Below are 19260 nucleotides of genomic sequence, written 5' to 3'. Positions count from 1 at the left end.
TTGTAACGCCAGTGCCCTGACTTTAGGATGCAATACTTCAATTTGTGAGATTTTCTACATTTACTTTTCAGTGGAAATTTCCGTTTAAAGTCTCTGGAATACATGTCACCCAATCCAGAATAGCGTCCTAAAAGAAATTTCCTCCAGCCTCTGGGAACATTTTAGCACCAATTTCAAGGTGCAGGCAGAATTTGGTATCTTTGTCATACTTCCAAATTAACCGAGCTGATAAAATCCCTTTAGAAAGCGAAATTGGCACCCGTTCATTTGAAATACAAAGACAACACAGACTTCAGACTGGAAACAGCTTCCCAGTCACTAAGAGGAATGGTCATGTCTGAAAATGCTCAAGATTTTGTATCCAAACTGGTATCATACGTTTAACACGTGTAGGTTTATTAAAGGAAGGAATATTAAAAAAGTGCTTTTAAAAAATAATGCATGTTTTTGGTATGCAACGTAACTAAAAAACAAAAACTGCAGGATGCAGAAGTTTTAGAATTGCGTTTGGATTTCATGGAAGACAGGAAGTTTATTCACAGTTATCTGCAGACCTTAAAGCTGATATATATTGTGGTATAGAGGTTGAATTCCTGGGCTTGGATTTCAGTTAATGGTATCGCAGAAATTATGTTTAAAAAATAGCTACTCTCCGCCTCCATCCGAAAAAAGGAGGTAAGAGAGTCTTTCCTCTAGAGTGCCTGTTCAGTATAATGTACCGAAGCTCATGTTAATACAATTCCACAGACTAATTATTGTCCTCTGATCTTGAAGATGTAAAAAAAGAAAACATTCTTCATTACTGGCGCTACAGACCCCCAATGAGCCTTGGCCTACTCGTTGCCCTTCCTCTCGATTCATTGCGTCAACCTTCCAATTCCTGATACCAAGTAGGCTTCTACATGCACATGGAGGGGGGGAGGTTGACGTGTTGCTAAAATCCCGAGTTTTAATAAAATTACCCAATCGGAAGTAGCTCTTTTCTAAATTGATTTCCACTTTTTGAGGTTTTATCAAAAACAACTCCCAAGAATTCGCTCAGATCCCTAACTTTTCTCTTGATTTAACAAAAAGAAACTGGGCAATGATGGAGAATCTGTAACTAAACTTCTGCATTTGAAGGGACTGCAATAGTTCAACCCTCAAGACAGCAGAACGAGAAAGGAGTCAGGAGGGTGTCTCCTCGAGATTTTCTGTTTGTTCGAAGAGGCCTTGAGTGAGAGAGAGGACAGCGTCACTAATGCGCGCGTAATACGGTACAGTAAGAATGGATCAATTGTTTGGTGAACTATGTTCTCTGTGAGCGTGTTAAGTGTATTTATTATGTTAATTCAATTCCACAGACTAATTATTGTCCTCTGATCTTGAAGATGCAAAAAAGAAAACATTAATGAGGTATAACAATGAAGGGGAACTGCAAGTAGTGGTAAGAATGAGTATTTGGAGGTCGGACCCCACCACTAGAGCCGTCTCGAACTGGTGCGATCTGCACAATCTTCGGCTGGGCATCATGAGCAGATGTTCTCGGCAGCCTCTAGGTCCAGTTGACTCGGGTACGTACTTCACATTTTCTTATTTGGATCAACTGACATCAAGAAACACAGATATAAAGCTATGTGGTGGCAGCAATCACACGACCCCTTTTTTACTGCTCTTTAAATCTTAAGTTTTCTTAGAATTAGAATTTGTACTTAAAAAAATAAATAATTTCGCTGTTTTCACATATGAAGAGCTCGATAAAGCTTCAGAACAATCACACTTTCGGTCTGTTCCGACATTCTCCCAACTCAGAAGTTTATTTAGACTATGAATTTGTATTAGCTTTTAGTCACCGTTAGAATATTACACAGTAAAAACAGTTTTCTGTAACTCAACCTACCCGCATAGCCACGCCCTGAAGAAGACAATATATTTGTCGAAACGGCAAAAAGACGAGTTGTTGTTTTTATTTGGACCAATTCCTCGCCAATCTTGAATACTTAATATTTATTTAGACTTTCATACTCACAAATGTTATATCGATGAACTGAAACAAATGCTTGAAAATAAAAATGTTTCGGAGAAATATAGTTGGTTCTCTCAAATCTCAAATCAGTTTTCTCTTATTGGATTCGATATTAGTACCCTGAATAAACAGATTGCCTTTAACTGTATTTAATATATAAATGTGCTGAATATGATTGGTAATACAGCAATATCTCTCAGTTCTCTTGGTCAGCAGTATTTATTGAGTAATTTTATATTTGCTAAAGTATATATTTCAGTTATATATATAAATGTCAAAGTTGGGTGTTTTTCAACGTTACGCTTTTTCGTGCAGTTTTTGTCGATCAACCCTTACACAACTGTCCTACCGGACAGTTTTAATTAATTTCAATTTATTACTTTGACTTTGTATCTCAGTAGTTTGGCTCTTTATTTTTGGATTTTTATAATTTTTTAATGGTACTGGTAGTTATTTCTGTTTATTTCTTATTATTATTATTTTTTTTTTTTTTTATTTATTTATTTTTTTTTTTAAGCGCATAAACAGCTGAGGTTATTGGCGCTCGGAGCTTTTTTCAGTGCACTGCCGGCCTCTGGACAGTGTTCTCTCGTTACAGACAACACTGTCCATCACCGGGCAGTGAGCTGTAAGAAGCTCCTAGGAAGAGAAAAATCTAAGGGTTAGCAGCTGGATTCGAACCCGGGTATTATTACTATTATTATTATTATTACTATTATTATTATTATTATTACTATTATTATTATTATTATTATTACTATTATACCGATAAAACAATCATACTTCGGCACTCCAGAAGAGAGTTTAACTTCACCCCTCCCTAAGAACTGTGCTTAAATGAACTTTATTGGTAAAATGTGACAAATAAATTGTTCAGCTGTAAACGTACGCTATGAATATACCAAATTTAAAAATACCGGAGGCAATGTTGAGAACCGCCCTCTCAAAGAAACTATAAAAATATCGATTGAGTAAAGGACTGGGACAGGTAAAGGACGGTAGGCTATTTTGTCGATAAATAAAACAATATAAGGGAAGAAATTAGCTGAGTGGATAGAGCAAGCGATTTCTTTGCGGAGATTTCAGGTTCGAATCCAGCTGCCTACCCTTGGATTCTCTCTTCCTGGAAGTAGACCATTACTCAATCCTGTAGATCAAAATATGACTAATAATAATCAATATAATGACTGAAGCTGGCATTAATTTTTCATCCTATTGAAAATATGATTCAGACACCAAAAATAATGAACAGTAGATCAAAATCTTCACTTGAGATGGCATTCATTTTTCCCTGTCTTTCGTCTGATTTACGCGTCTAAGTTAGGACTAAGTAATTAGTTATTGCGACGATACGAAGACTTTTAAAGTTGTGATATCACTGGAAATATCCTCGTGAGTCCAGAAAATGTGGTTTTTGGAAATTAGTCAATGTGTTTGTGAGAACAAAAATATCTCAAAAATGTAAAATTGCAGGAATATATTTAATTTGGCCGACCCACGGGAACCCAGCGTAACTTAGCAACCATAATCTCTTGACCGGAAATAACCCTTTACAGGATAGGTTTCTCACTTTTTCGAAAAATTATGTAATTTTGATTATTTACACAAGTAAATTTTCTACCTTACAAATTACAAGCGGAATATTATTTGCAAAGTTAATATGTGAAAATCATAGAAATTGTATCTTTATCTACCTTGTCAAACGTAAGTTTTGCTTTACAAAGTGTGAAATGTTAGTAAAAATTAAATACGTTTGAAAATTCTATGCTTGAAGAAAATCAATGTTAGAACATAGATTTGAAGCGAGTCGTGTGAGTGTGCAGGCCTGATTTCCCTTGTTCTTCATTGTGAAGCTTAGTAAATACTTTTTACAGTACACGGGAGCAACAAAAAGATCTTAAGTACGAACTGTTTTATTTTCGTTATAACTTTTCTTGAAGGAGGCCCCAAAAATGCAAGAGACAATAAAGATAGTCGGTTGTTACAATGGTTGACGGTGGTAATAGAAAAATACCATATTCTATAAAAATTAATTTCTCACTACGAGGTTTCGCATTTCTTTGGGATCCTCCTTCAAAAATTGGAGCAGAGTCATGGTGTTCTTACACATCGACCAACTTCCAATTAATCAGTTATTAGAAACAGCCTTAAGAAAATTGCTCTAATAGAACTGTATACAGATTATTTTTTGTTCAATTACCAATTAGTACGAATAAACTTACGTATAAAATCCACTTAGGTGAGCTAAATGGTATTAATAAAACGTTTGGGCGCGTAATAATACAAATTATGCTTCATAAATATTCAATCAGATGGTTAATTGCAGGTGAGATAATCTGGCGCAGAAGTACGTCAATCTGTAATCTGCATTTAGCCCTGGAAGGTTCTAATTTACTGTTTACTTTGTTTACAACCTTGCTTCGAAGAAATCAAAGGTCAGGTAACTAAACAGCTTTGAACCCCCATCAGTAACTGAGTCACTATATTAGTTGTGCAATATACACTTCAACACTTACTTATCCCTATTTACCTACAGCATTGTAGAATTGCATATAAATTATAGCAGCGCTTTCCAAGCTGAGATTCGTAACTTAATTTATGGAAACAGCACCTTGATTAAACCAAATGAATGTATTAAAACCAAATTGTCTTAATCTACTCGGCATTCTCTGACTACAAGCTCAAGGTAAAACTTGTACTGAATGTAGTTAATTCTTACTACTTTTTTCAGATGGCAATCCCGTACATTACTCCTGAAAGACACTTCAGCAGAGGGAAGCCTTCCCTTACTCCTCTAAAATTAGTCTAAACTTAATCTAACCACGAAATATTGAGAAAATCGAAGGTTCCATTTTCGAAAGCAAATCTCAACGAAAAATGGAAAATCTACTTAATTTAGTACTACTTCGGATTGAGATTTTTTTTTTACACGGAATTTCATCAACAGACTAACCCTCCTTAAACTGACAGGTTCTGTACCTTATACTGCTTATACTGAAGTAGTACGAAAGAGAGGTGCATACGCTCACCTACATCTCTCTTCCAAAATTACCCTTAATCGATTTTAAAAAAATTCAATAGAAGTAGCAGATTTTCGGTATCGATCTTTTGGCGGAAATATCCGTAGTGAGGTCACACGAAAAGATTTTTATTATGGTCTGTCCGTCAGTGGTCAACACAACTCAAAAACCCAAAATTTGATGTCTGGTTTAGGTGCAACTGTATAATTAGCTTTTGGCTAAATCAGACCACTGAATGGACCATATTTTACAGTTTTTTTTTTTTGTCGATCTCAGAATCGATTTCTTTTAAACTTGGCTTATTTATTGCGGGCGAATTTCTATTAGAAACATTTGCCCGGGAATATTAGTGGCGCGAAGGGGAGTTAGGATTTCCTCATAAAGCCATTTTAGTTTACGGAGAGAACCTATCTATTAAATATTAACTACATATGTTTCCAGAATTTCAAATTAGCAGAGAATTTGCTGATCAGAAAAGCCGTTTTACTGAATAGATATTACACTTTTTGATTTTGAGAGATTCATTTGAAGATGGCTCCATTAAATATACTGAAGTCTATAAGAAAAATTTACAGTAAAGCTTATTTTCTTCCACGACAATTTTGTAGTTTGGTTTAAAACTCGTCCGAAAAAGTAGGCATTAAAGTACTTTTTAATTGCTCGTTTAAATGTTCACACCAGATGAGTTAGTTGATGATGTCACCAACCTCAAAGTATTCGATCATCCACATTATAAAAAAAAAAAAAAAATACGAATCAATTATAACATAAATATCTAATTTAAAATAATTATTTGAAGAGGAATGGTAAGTTGTAGAAGGTCACCTTGGAAAATACATTTGTTTGCAAATAGTTGCTTAATAAGGTATAAAGTTGAAAATAATATTTGACCCCGACTGGGGAGGGTCGCGATAGTAAAGGACAGATCTCCGTCTTGATATTGTCGACGCACAGCTAATTATCTGTCAGCCAGAATCTTTATGAGCTTGTCGTCATGGGCTCAATATAGAAAATATTAAATAGCAAATATAGTGAGGCCACTTTGTATTAAACTTAACTAATACATATGTTAAACTCTGACATGTCATTAATTTTAGTCGTGTGTGACTGAATTATCAAATATGAAGTAAACAATTACCCAGCTAATGAATGACGAGGTAAAAAATTGAACATCATTTCCTTTTTGTTTTGAATGGCCTATACGAGCATGATGGTAATGATGTTTGAAGCATCAAGACAAAGGCGAAACTAAAAGGCAAAACTTCCGTCCAAAATTTATTTTGATCATTTCTAAAACGCTTATTCTTTACTTGATACTTTACCTCGCTCAGCTCTGCTTGAGCAACATGTAGACATTTCACCGGAAATGTACATCACATGTAACTCTTACTAAAATTCTCATGGCTAGAACTTAAACATTTTCTTTCAACCCTAAATTGAAAAACATAATTTTCGTCCCACTTTCAGTAAAACTGTACATTTTACATCTCACAGGAAAGCTCTTTACTCGAAAACATATGTATGTAGTTTTCCTAGAAAAATTAATTGAGTCATCGACTTACGTGACAGAGACAATCGTATAATCCATTTTTGGAAAAATCTCTGTAAAGTGTCCTTCTGGTTGAGGGATTTTCTCTAAAGGGAGGGAAATGTCTAACATGAAAATACTAATATTTCAGAAACTGGGCAAAAATAACCTTAAAGGTATCGGTAGACGTGGCAAAAATAACCTTAAAGGTATCGGTAGACGTGGCAAAAATAACCTTAAAGGTATCAGTAGACGTGGCAAAAATAACCTTAAAGGTATCGGTAGACGTGTAAAATGGTTTTAGTTCTATATTACATAAAATATTAAGTAGTTTAAGCAGTTCAAGCTGTTAGATGAGCCGGTGCTTTTTTTTTTGTTATGATACAAACAAATTAAAATTTAGAGAACCATTGAACAATAGAAGGTTTTTCCTTTTGGTTTGTATTTATTAAATTTATTTCTTCTTTTTTAGCCCTCTCTTTTATTATTTAAATTTAAAACTATTTAACCTTTTTTATAGGGATGGGCTTAAAGCAATTAATTATTATTCAACAGTATTTATTAAGCTGTGTGAATTCACGTGGCTTAATTTAATTTTATAACATAAAATGATTACAGTGAGATATCTTAATTGTAGTAAGGTTAATTTTGTTTTTATAGCCTGCGTTTACCTACCTTGCTTATTATTAAGCACTCTCACATAGCCAGCGAAAAACGAAATAGATATAGCTTTGAATTTACATGGGAAGTAAGTTATTAATAATGAAAAACTTCTGTGCGGAATTTCGCTTAAGTACTCGTTATTGTAGCATTAAAAAAAAATGCAATCAGCTAATTGACGAACCTGAGGGAAGCAAACTGATAGAACAAACAGTAAGTTCACACGGAGGTCTACTGGTTTCCAAAAGAAAAAAACCAATAGATTATTTTTCAAGTCCTTGAATTGTTCATTTGCAAAAAAAAAAAAATTATCATAATTTAAAAAAAACGTAATTTGGTTGGCTCTGCTAGAATGAACAATAGAGAATAACAAATTGAGGTTAAATTGAAAAATGATTTTTTATAAATAATACCAAGACTTTATAAGTTTTTGATTAGGTAATTGAAAGAGCAGCCCTTGCATTCCTTACTTTCTTTCACTAGGTAAGGGAGAGTTTCCGCCGGAATTACTCGTCTTCAGGTTCCAAAAACTTTCGACTTTAAAAAAAAACAATCACAATTTTAAAGAGCACATTACTGAATGGACTTCCTACTTTTATGATCTCTTTTCGATAATGGATCTAACAATTTTCTCTAATCTAAATATCTGTTTTTTATTGAAAATTTGTATTTATAAGATAATTAATTTTTAGGAATTCTGAGGGAATATTCTGAATGTACTAAAGGTTTGATGCATATACATACTGTGACTCCCATTAATATTGGGACACCTATTACAAAATGATTTAAAAGGAAAAAGAAAGCCACAAACAAAAGTTAGGAAAAAAATATTTTTTTAAATAATATTAGCAACATCTGTAGAAAATGAATATAAGAATAAATCAATATAATTACACACTGTTAGGTAGCGCTTTTTGAAAACGTGTGAAATAAAGCTCTCAATAATATTGGGACACCAGAAGTGCTATTGTTTAAATGTTCAATATTTAAAATCTCATGCTATTCAATATTTGGTTGGTAGTCCTTTTTGACTTATAACAGCTCTCAAACGATCAGGCATGGATGAAACAAGTTTTTTGTTTATTTCAGGTGGTGTTTTTTTCCATTCGTCCAGCAAACATTGTTTTAATTCATTTTTGTTAGATATTACTCGTTTATTTAATGCATTAGCTAAATATTGCCATAAATGTTCAATAGGATTAGGATCTGGTGACTGCGGAGGGGTTTGCAGAACTTTTGGGCAATTATACAACAACCACTGACGTACTATCCAAGCCGTATGTTTGAGGTCGTTGTCTTGATAAAATTTAAAAGACCCTAAAATACCCAATTTTTCAGCACTTTTTTTCAAATTATTTTTTAATATATTGCTATAAACCATTTTGTCCATCACTCCATCAATAAACACTAATTCACCTACACCTGATGCGGACATGCAGCCCCATACCATAACTGACCCACCACCGTGTTTTAAAGTTGGCTGCAAATTCTTTTTTTCAAGCTCAGCATTCGCTTTCCTCCAGACCATAACCCGTCCATCTGACTGAAAAACATTAAATTTTGATTCATCGCTAAAGAGTACGTCATTCCAAAAGTCACTATTTACATTAAAATATTTTTCGGCGAATTTCACTCTCTTAACACGATTTGTCTTACTGACGAAAGGTTTTTTCCTGGCTACTCTACCGTGATAGTCGTGTTTTCTTAGGACTCTTCGAACAGTTTCTGCTCCTACTTCCTTTCTGAACATATCAAAAATTTCACTTTTAAGTTTTGGAGCACTAAGTCGAGGATCTTCTTTAATTCTTCTTAATATATAACGCTGCTCTCTCTCAGAGAGCAGTTGAGGAAAGCCTTTTTGTGGGATTGAAACAATCCTTTTTTCTTTTTCGTAAAGCTGAATGATGTTCCACACTGTAGATTTATTAAGCCCGATCAGTTTTTCGATTTCTCTAATACTTTTTTTGTCTTTGTGCAAAGAAATTACAATTTTTCTTTGTTCAGTTGTTGTATTTGTATTTTTGCGTGACATGTTGCACCTGGCGTGGTTTATATGAACTAATTTAATTATTAATTTCATATTGAATATTTGTTTAAGGTAAATATTTACAAATTGTGTAAATATTCGTGCTGAACTCTGAAAAAAACAATAAATTATAATAGTGTCCCAATATTTATGAGAGGTAAAATTTGCACTTAATTATTATATTTTTTTTTTTAGTCTATCAAAAAATTTTTATATATTTATTTTAATATATTTCTATTTAACTAATAGTAATTATAAATTAAATGAATTTATAAAAATTTAAATAAATCAGTGCTACTTTAAATTTTCGTCAATTTTTAATTTTTGTATGTACTGTCCCAATATTAATGGGAGTCACTGTATGTACGACGAAGCTGGGCCCTTTATGGATCCATATTTCAATTTACGCTAACCTCTAGTAGGTGATAAATGTCAGAAATGTAGCAGGAGACACATTCTTGGTTTGGTGATTTTGTTTCTGACCTATACCTTAAAAAAAAATCAACTAACGAAGAGTATGAAATGATGTTCCATCTCCCAGCATCCTTGTCGAGATCATCAACAATAAAAATGTGTTTGCTTAAACAGACCATGACAATCATGTTTCTCAGATTATTTTCCTGCCTGGTAAGAAGATGCAATGGGCGAGAATGTACTGGGTACCCAGAAACATCTCAAACAAACTCTATCCTACTTAGGGTTTGTTTCCTTCAAAACTGCCTCTTCATGGCGTCAGAGCCAACGCTACATTATCGAAGAAAGGCTCAGGGTTAGTGGCTGTTCTTAAGGCTCTTCTTTTGACAACCTATCAGCCTCTTCCCTCGAAGATTACATAACGATTTACTAGGGTCACGTGAAAATGTGTTTATTTGGGCGCTGTTGTTACTTGTACTCGTTTTCGTGATAATTTTGCGAATTTAATAATGCTGTATGTTTGAATTTTTTTTAGCAAGAGATCTAGTTACTTAAAATACGCCAAGTGACATCATTGTCTGAAGTGTTTATCACGATGAACAATACCTTCAAGGACACCAATTTCCGAATTAAGGTGGTGGACGGCGTGAAGAGTTATGGGCGCCAATTGGTACTCAATAGCATCAACCTAACCGCCTACAAGTCCACCATGTAAGTAGTCAATGTTCTACTTCATTGGCCTAAACGAACGTCACAGAGTTTGTCTTTTTAGCTACAAACATCTAAGATTTTTACCTTCCGATAAAAATCATTGAGGACTTAGATACTACTTGTTTGCACTTCATAGCGTTTTCACAAATGTTTAAAACCTGCTCTTTGTGTAACTGTAATACCTCTAATTGTTACCTTTTTATATCCTTATTTATTTACAGTAGTGTTAACATATGTATGTACCCAAAATAAAAATAAATAAATAAAAATTAATTATCCGTAAGTATTACCTAATTTTAAATTTGAGGAGGCGGTTGAATGAGAAATTGTTTCCATTAATACCATTAATTTATAGAATAATTCTTTCCAAACTGTGAGTAGACTAGTAAAAAATAAACAATAAGTCTCTGTTCTTATCCTTCAAAGCTTTGTGTTACCCTGAGAAATTTTCGTAGAACTTGGTTCTTCTGAGCAACTTCATCCAGAACTGAGGCCCTCACCTGAAGTCCTATTTAGTAACAGATGTCTACACATCTAGACACTAAAATTATTGCTTTACCGTTTACGCTTTCTTTTGAACAATTGTCCCATTATTATACGCTTAAGGATGCAGAAAAAAAGAAGTTATTTAAATATATGTAGGCGTAGAATAAAAATCGGTTGTGTGTAACCTTAGCTAAGGTGACACCTGGAACCTACAGCCCATACTAGCTTGCCTTACATTTCATCACCTCCTATTTCAAGGAACACAGGTATTTAACATCAGATCTTAAAATATTTATCTTTACTAAGAACATATACCACGAATAACAGATTACAATCTAAAGCAGCTGCTTTGCGATATCAAGCTGTAGCATTACTTTAAAAATAATAATTTATTTGAATAATAGACTTTTTAAAATTGCGTTTGTGCTCTAGATGAACTCAGAAGCACTGGATCAAGCCCAGCCGATCCTTTGCATTTCTCTTACAGCTCACTCCCCAATTAAGAAGACAGTCGTGAGGTTTGCAAGTCATAAAAGACAATTAATGGCTACTTGTATCGTTAGATATGGCCTGCTGGGTGCTAGTGGTTGCGGAAAGACTACCTTGCTCAGCTGCTTGCTGGGACTTTCCAAACTGGACTCTGGCATTATCTCGCTTAATGGCATCCATTGCCGCAAGGACATTGGCTACATGCCCCAGGTTACGATCTCTTCAATCAAATACCACTAAAGTAACTCTGTCAGATCAGTTTGTAAATATAAAAGTCATGCTTATATTTTTCAGGAAATCTCATTGTTCCAAGATTTCACCATCCAGGAGATCTGTCTGTTCTACGGCAAGCTGTACGGCATCAAAGAGAAGGACACCTTAAAGAAGGCCGACCAACTGGTGGATATGTTTGACTTAACTTGCACGGCTCGGCCTATTAAATCTCTGAGGTAATTTTTTTGTAATCACTCTTCAAATCGTGTTTATAGTCAAACAGATATCTGTCCATCAGATTTTTGGACGAAATCTTGATGGATTGAAAAGAAAATCCAGGAGGAATCATTCTTCCTTCTCTCAAATCTTAAGGTTTTAACTTATAACATTCGGAATCTCAAACGTGTTTAACACTATACTTACACTATACTGTTCATATCACAGTGCATTATACCGAATTGCACTTTAGAGACTCCATCCTTCTTCAAAACAGCCTCAAAACAAATTTATGTATATACAAATGATTCAATTATACTTATTAAAATTAAAGATGTGGGTGTTATGTTTTAGGATTTAAGATAAAAACCTTAAGTGCCACTTCCGTAAAAATATTTTGAAAAAGTAAAAAATTCTCTCCTTAAAACTGATAAGGGGCCGTACTTAAATTACGTAACGCAATTTAAAGAGCTTTTTAATCCCTCCCCCCCCGATGTAACAGATCGTAACAAAATGTCAACCTCCCCTCCCCCCCTAGCCAAATGTACGTAATTTTTTGTTATGGAATATCGTCATTGCATAGTATTTAATTAAAATCAAACATATATTTTTTATTTATTACTTATTTAATTACATTATCACTTAGTATGAAGGTTGGCTATAGTAGAATTTGGCGCGAAAAATATCGTTAGTATTTTTCCATTAATGACCAAAAAATTATAGATTCAATTGGAAAAATTACGTACAAGCATTAAAAAACCCCCTCCCCCGAACCATAACGAATGGTAACAATCGAGCCTTACCCCCCTCCCCCCTTGCGTTCGTTACGTAATTTAAGTACGGCCCCTAAACCACTTCGGGAAAAGCATTTTTGGCTGTCAGATTCTAAAAGCTAGTGGCTCGAGTCCAAGTATTGCTTTGAACTTTCGGCTTTGAATTTTTTTCGGTTTAAATCGTTCAGAAACGTGTGCTCACTCACTCAAGTAAAAAACATGCGCTCACGCACACGAAAACAATCCTTTTTGGTGATAAATTAAAATTGTCACGATCGCAATATCTTAACTTGGTAAGAGAAGTGGTGCTTCTTACAAAAGTGTATGACCATCTTTAGTCGTATTTAATGGGATCTGAAAGAAAGATAAAGTTTGGCTGTACAAACCAAGTGAACACATAAATACATAACCAAGACGCACTGTACTCCCTCTCTGCCCACAAACTACATTTGTATCCTGGACAAAACTGATTTTTCACACAGATTCATACTTTGAATTTTGCTGACTCTGATACTATATTGACTGATTGCTGAAATTTAGTGGAGGGGAACAGCGCAGAGTGTCTCTGGCCGTGACGGTGCTGCACGACCCGAAGGTGCTTATCCTGGATGAGCCGACTGTCGGCATGGACTGTCTCCTCGGAGAGAGGTAACTGTCTTCTCTCTTTACAGAAAATTTATTTGAAAAACAGATTAGTGAAAGGTTAAGTGAAAAGTTTTAATTTCAATAAATGAAGCTTGAATTTAGTTCTATATTAAAACTGTCCGGCAGGTCGTCGATCTTCAAAAACTGCTCGAAAAAATCTAACGTTCAAAAAACACCCAACGTTGATAAATTTTCTCTATTTCTATAAAAGTTATAAAATTTCCAAATTTTCTTTAAAATACAGGACAAATCCTCGTTTACAAGAGTTTTTTGTAGCTGTCAAAATTGAGCAAAAACGGCATTTTCATAAATGCTTTTTGTTGTTCTCCTTGTTCACTTTATTTTAAACAACGTTGAGCCGATTTTTAAACAATGCGTGAATCGATTTTCATGAATAAGATGTCATTCGATTCGGAATTTCATGTAGAAGTTTTATGTTGTATATAAAAGTGGCCAGCATATCATCTAATAAATCTGACATCTAATAAATACTAAACACTATTAATGAAAATTTAACGCATTAAAAATACTTAAATTATTCTTAAAATTGAAATAAAACAATAAGATTTTCCTTAAGTATCTAAATGGCTGAAATTACAAGCTGAATTATGAATTAAATGTTGGGTACTTGCTTATTTGTGTACTTCATGTTATTTAATCAACCCTTATAAGTAACTTTTAAAATTGTAAGTTTTTATTAAGAAGATTAGCTTTGATTTTTATTGCATAGTCGTAGTTTGCCAGGAATGTCGACACTTCCTGTATTATTTGAAGTCTAAGAATAATTAAAGTTCCTAGAACCTCAGTCTCAGACAACTACTCAGTGTAAACGAAGGCGATTAACAAGTCCGTCTTCTCATTCACTGCATCTGAATCAAACCAGATCGGGACGGAAACGAAAACACCGATTCTCTTATGGGTTCTTTAATTTGAATCTAAAAATTCATGAATATGTCACGGAATTCTTTAAAAAATTAATTTACAGAAGACACCATTACTTGATCAAAAATTGACACTTTTTGTCCTAAGCTAAAAATGTTTCTTTTTTTGTGGAGAGGATATAGGCATGCAGCCTGAAACCTCCTTTTATATATATTTGTATAAAAAAATTTAAATTGTAAATAAACATTTTCAAATTCAATTCTTTTTTTTCCTAAACTGTTAGAAATCAAACGCTAACTTTGACTTTTAAACCCTTTGTATTTTTTTCTAGACTGTGGAAGTACTTCTTAAGTCTGAAGGCGCAAGGTACCTGCATTATTCTCTCCACTCACTACTTCCAAGAAGCGACACTTTGTAATCAAGTATGTCAGTCTTGCGCAATCATTTCCTGAGCTGAAGATGGAACGATAGTTAAAGTGGATTTCATGGATGTGTTCTAGGTTGGATTCATGAGAAATGGTGTCATCTTGGCGGAAGAATGTCCCGAACAGTTGATGGCCATGTTTAACTCTCCAAGTTTGGAGGATGTTCTACTTCAGCTGAGTATTGACCAAGAGAAACATCTTACTCAGACCGACCAACCAAGACAGGTACTATTTACCTAAATTCCGTCCTAGCTAACCAATATTTCATTGTGTAAGTTGTCCAATCAGGAGCGAACAAAGCAAAGTTCTCGTCGCATTGAGACTTATCATTGATTGAACTATCTATACTAGATAAAAAAAAGTATATTTTCAAAGTCTCAAAAGTCTACACCACGGGTCACGATCCAGATCTTTTGAGACTGATAAGGAAACACCCAATCATTCCTGTCACAATTGGTCAAATCAGGATCAAGCTTTAGTTATGTTTTTTATTTTGCCGCAGTTTTCTTATAGATCCTAGACCAATCTATTTGGAAATGATGTACGGGTTTTGTGGTGTTTCAGAAAGTGGAAAAGAAAATTGGACCATCTAACCAAGATCTGTTCCCTGAGGAGAAGGTGTTCAGTCTGGAAAGGATGTATGCTCAACTATCCAAGAATATCAACTGGCATACCAAGCACTACCTGTAAGTCGCTGCAGTCTTCTGTGAGCATGCTGGTCGAATGACTGTTTCTCTAGCCTTCTAGAAGGCTTTGCTTTTATAATTATTCTACAAACGTTAGATGCAGCTTTTGCACTCGCGCATTGAATGTACTACGTCATTTTGAATTTTAAAGAAGCTTAATGGGAAATTTACACGGCCTTTCCAAAAAATAATCAACGTCTAAAAACCACTTCCGAATTCATAACTCTTCAAATAAATTAAAATTCCTTTTCACTCTCAAGTGGCTAATAATGAAATTGTTTGCCTGTCTCAGACCTGAGGTTTTTCATTATCTTCGAAACCACGGCCATGCGCGCATCCTCACTTTGTTAGCTGCAATGGCTGCACTGCTGTTCTCCGATTTTCTTTTTACTTTTCCCATCAACAGCTTTTCTTACAGAGCTGAGTGTTCTCACGTTGGTAAGAGTGTGTTTGTTGGTACAAAGCTAACCTCCAAGCTACAGACGGGCTCTTTGATATGCAATAGATCCAGAGCAATTTACTACTCCTTTTACTCATTTCTGCAAGCCTACTCACTTCAGTTTCAGCAGTGACTGTTCAGTGCAGTTGTGGATTACTACTTCTTCAAGTGATTCTCTTGATTTCGTGATAAGTTGGCGGAGGCTTAAATACGGCTTTTTATGTAATTTTGGGTGATGGTGGTGAATAAACAACCAGCTCGTTTTTCGCTAATTGAAAGTGTTTCAAGCAAGAGTTACTGCCTGGAGGCTGATAAACGCTCCAATTCATAGCTCACATATTCACGATCCTTTAATTAAAATAATGTACACAAAATGAAGGTATTTTTCATATCAGTATTTGGATAATGTTATCAGAGGAACTGCAGCTTTGATGGTGTACCCGTTGTGGATCGCGGTCATCTACGGTCTGGTGACGGGCTCCCTCAACACCAAAAACTACTCGGTCGGCTTGATCAACGAAGAATTCTCGAACCAGCAGCTCAGCTACCAACACTATTGTCTCAACCCGAACCAATCTTATTCGTTGCAAGATTTCAATTTAACCTGCTCAATACCAAATCAATTAAGTTGTATCTTCGTGCACAGTTTATCCAACGAATTTAATATTGTAAGTAACGTTTTAAGGAAAGAAAAATAATCTAGAAATAAGAAAAGTAGTAAAAATAAAATAGAGTTGATTGGTTATTCGCTGAACCTTCTCTCTACTTCACTAAGTTTTTGCAAACTTCTACTCTTTACTAAAAAGTTACTTTGGTTAATATAAATGCATTAACTTAATAAAATAATTGAACTTATGATTACCGAAACTAATATCAAATTTGAAGTTCCTGCGATTTTTGTCTTTGAGTAATGCACTTCACAATCTTCACACTTATATGCAGAGAAGAGGGGCAGCCAATTTGTAAAATCCGCTTTTTTTTTTTACTCGAGGGTCCTCAAACAGAGAATACTCATTAACCAAGATCAATTTCCAAAATTAGGAACGATCGCTAAATTAAACGAACTAATGTGGTAATAAAAAAACACCTCCCACTGCTGAGTAAGAAGTAAGAGTGTTGGGATTGGTACAATTAAGTAACAAGAGCGGCAATAGCAGGAGTTATTCTAGTGTTTGAAATCTCCGCTAGTTAGCAGCACTGGACTGTATCTAAGCAATTCTCAACATACCTTAACAAAAACTTACAGTTTAAAAAGTTAAGTATAAGGGTGGATTAAACGCCAAAAGGTACTCAAATCAGCAAGGACCCAACATTTCATTAATACTTCATTGATATTATTTAAGTAATTTTACTGCATTAATTTTCATTCATATTTTTTAAACTTTATTAGATGTCACATACCCTTATGCTGGCCATTTTCATCTACAAAATATATGTTCAAGTAGCACTGTAGATTGACTATAATATCTATTTATCTATAATAATCAAACTATTAATTACAGGTTAGAAAGAAAAACGTTATAAAAAATAAAAAAAATTATGAGGCTACAAAATTCAAATACTTTTTTTATAAAAATGCTCACACCAACATACATCAATGATTTTATTTATTTATTTGTATTTTTAAATAAAAATCGTCGGTTTAAGTTCATTCTTCGATTAAAGTAATTGTCATTTTATGTAGTAGTCAAACGTTTATAATAATAGATAATAAATTAATCTGGCTTTATCATAAATAATATAGTTTTCTTCAATTACATTCTCAATCTAAGTTTTCTTCCCACAATGTTGTGTATGTGTAATATAAAAAAAATAAGATATGCTTATTTTTAGGACAGCTAATTATTCCAGTATTTTACTATAAGTAAAATTAGGGGGACTAAATTAAATTACAATTGAGAAATGAATAATTATTGTTGAATAATCTACTTGTTATTAACTGTGTGTTATTTGTGCTCACGAATATTTCGGCAAGACGAATTCAAGACAGAAATATTGTTTTAAATCCAAAAATATTGATTCAAATTTAAACAGTAGCCGACTCTTAGTCTTTTTCTACTTTAACATGCATGTATATGTGACTAATCAAAATAAAGGGCATATTAAAGATAAATCAGAAGAATAATTTGGAATAGAGTTAAAATAAAGTACCTATTTAATAAGGAATGTATATTATACATTTTATCATCATTATAACAAAAAAATATTATGAATGAACTGGCCAGCATAAGGGTCTGTGACATCTAATAAATTCTAAAAAATGTAAAGGAAGAGTTAATGCAGCAAAATTACTTAAATTATATCAACTAAGCATGAATGAAATGTTGGGTACTTGCTGATTTGTGTACCTTTTGGCGTTTAATCAACCCTTATGCTTAACTTTTTAAACTGTAAGTTTTTGTTAAAGAGTTAAAAATCAAATCAATAATCAATTGGGAACTCTTTCCCAAATTGAATTTCGGTCTTGCCACAGTTTTTTGAAAATTAACTGTCCATGATTTTTTTTTCTGCTATGCTCGTTTTGGTTCAAGGTCATCAGTTGAGATGTTCATCTAACTTTGGAGATTAATGACTCTATTGTTGACGTTGGTTAAAATGTTCAGCTGGACATGAGACTGCTGGAATTCTGAACACTTGACATAAATAATCTCCAGATATGAGAGAAAACGAACTGTATGTAGCCTTCGTCCTCTTATTATGAGAGAATTAAATTAGAAGAAAATCACCTTTATTAACAAAATATTTGCTGCCTGAAGACTACCCATATGTTCTCAAAACTTTGACCAGTTTTTTATTTTGTATAAAATGGATTACAGGGAATCTGTAAGTAGGTGACAAAGGGACATCCGGGGAATGTGTAGCAGGTCAGGTTGTTCAATTCAATGGATATTATTTACAGATATATTTCGACAACTGGGATCTGGCCAGACTGAGCCTGTTGAAGAACAAAGTAAGCGCTATAATCTACATTCAGCGCAACTTCACGGATGGTATAATGGGTCGCATTGAGTACGGCTTATCTGCGCCCGAGGATTTCGTCAACTCCAGCTATATGCACGTCTCTCTAGATAATTCTGGTCAGAAAATATTCTATCAGACTGTCAATTTTTTGTTTTTTCTTATTAACGGATTTTTTCGTTTTTATCTATTTTTTATAATATGTATAGAGCAAATATTTCAATCTTTCGTTGCAGACTTCATCATGTACAACATTTTGATCACCCAGTTGAGAGATTTATGGTTAGACTTTTTTGTAGAAGTATTAAAGAAGTGCGGATTGTCCGAGAAGAATGTTCCACTTCCAATTAAGGTGAGTTAAGCCATTTTAGGATTCATTAAGCGTTAAAATGTGGAAACACAAAACTACTTCCTTTCAAATGAATACTCGATGGTAAGTGCCGTTGATTTACTCGGGATTTATTGTTACCCCTGTTGAGGTTCCTTCCGGTAGAAAAATGGACAATGCCTCACATTAGCTCTACTCGTTTAGGAATTTTCTAATCTGATGTATTTGCAGCCGACTGAATCTCCCTTGGAAAGACACAACTTCAAGTTGTGAAATTCTATTCAAACTCCAGTATTCGATCTACACTTTATCCCTTCTTTATAGTGCCCATAACATAGGTCCGTAAATTATACTGG

At 34.1% G+C, this 19260-nt stretch overlaps 1 protein-coding gene across 3 annotated transcripts in view; it reads left to right on the top strand.

Moving 5' to 3' along the window:
* The first annotated feature begins 1375 nt into the window (after positions 1–1375).
* The window catches only part of LOC141452085 (ABC transporter G family member 23-like), a 23968-nt gene continuing 6083 nt past the window's right edge, over positions 1376–19260 (top strand). For all 3 annotated transcript variants that reach the window (XR_012457218.1, XR_012457215.1, XM_074123916.1), the window contains exons 1-11: positions 1376–1553; positions 10189–10364; positions 11414–11549; positions 11634–11788; positions 13082–13189; positions 14400–14490; positions 14569–14718; positions 15058–15179; positions 16034–16286; positions 18518–18695; positions 18813–18928. Coding sequence is in view for 1 of the 3 variants with exons in the window: in XM_074123916.1 (XP_073980017.1) it covers positions 10249–10364; positions 11414–11549; positions 11634–11788; positions 13082–13189; positions 14400–14490; positions 14569–14718; positions 15058–15179; positions 16034–16286; positions 18518–18695; positions 18813–18928 (1425 nt within the window). In the remaining 2 variants the exon portion in view is untranslated. The remainder of the gene's footprint in view (positions 1554–10188; positions 10365–11413; positions 11550–11633; positions 11789–13081; positions 13190–14399; positions 14491–14568; positions 14719–15057; positions 15180–16033; positions 16287–18517; positions 18696–18812; positions 18929–19260) is intronic.

Source organism: Rhodnius prolixus, unplaced genomic scaffold, assembly GCF_049639745.1.
Source record: "Rhodnius prolixus isolate KJV_2025 unplaced genomic scaffold, Rpr scaffold_1, whole genome shotgun sequence".
Taxonomy (NCBI): Eukaryota; Metazoa; Arthropoda; class Insecta; order Hemiptera; family Reduviidae; genus Rhodnius; species Rhodnius prolixus.
Note: the sequence above shows the minus strand (reverse complement) of the source record. Positions and strands in the feature narration are given on the sequence as shown.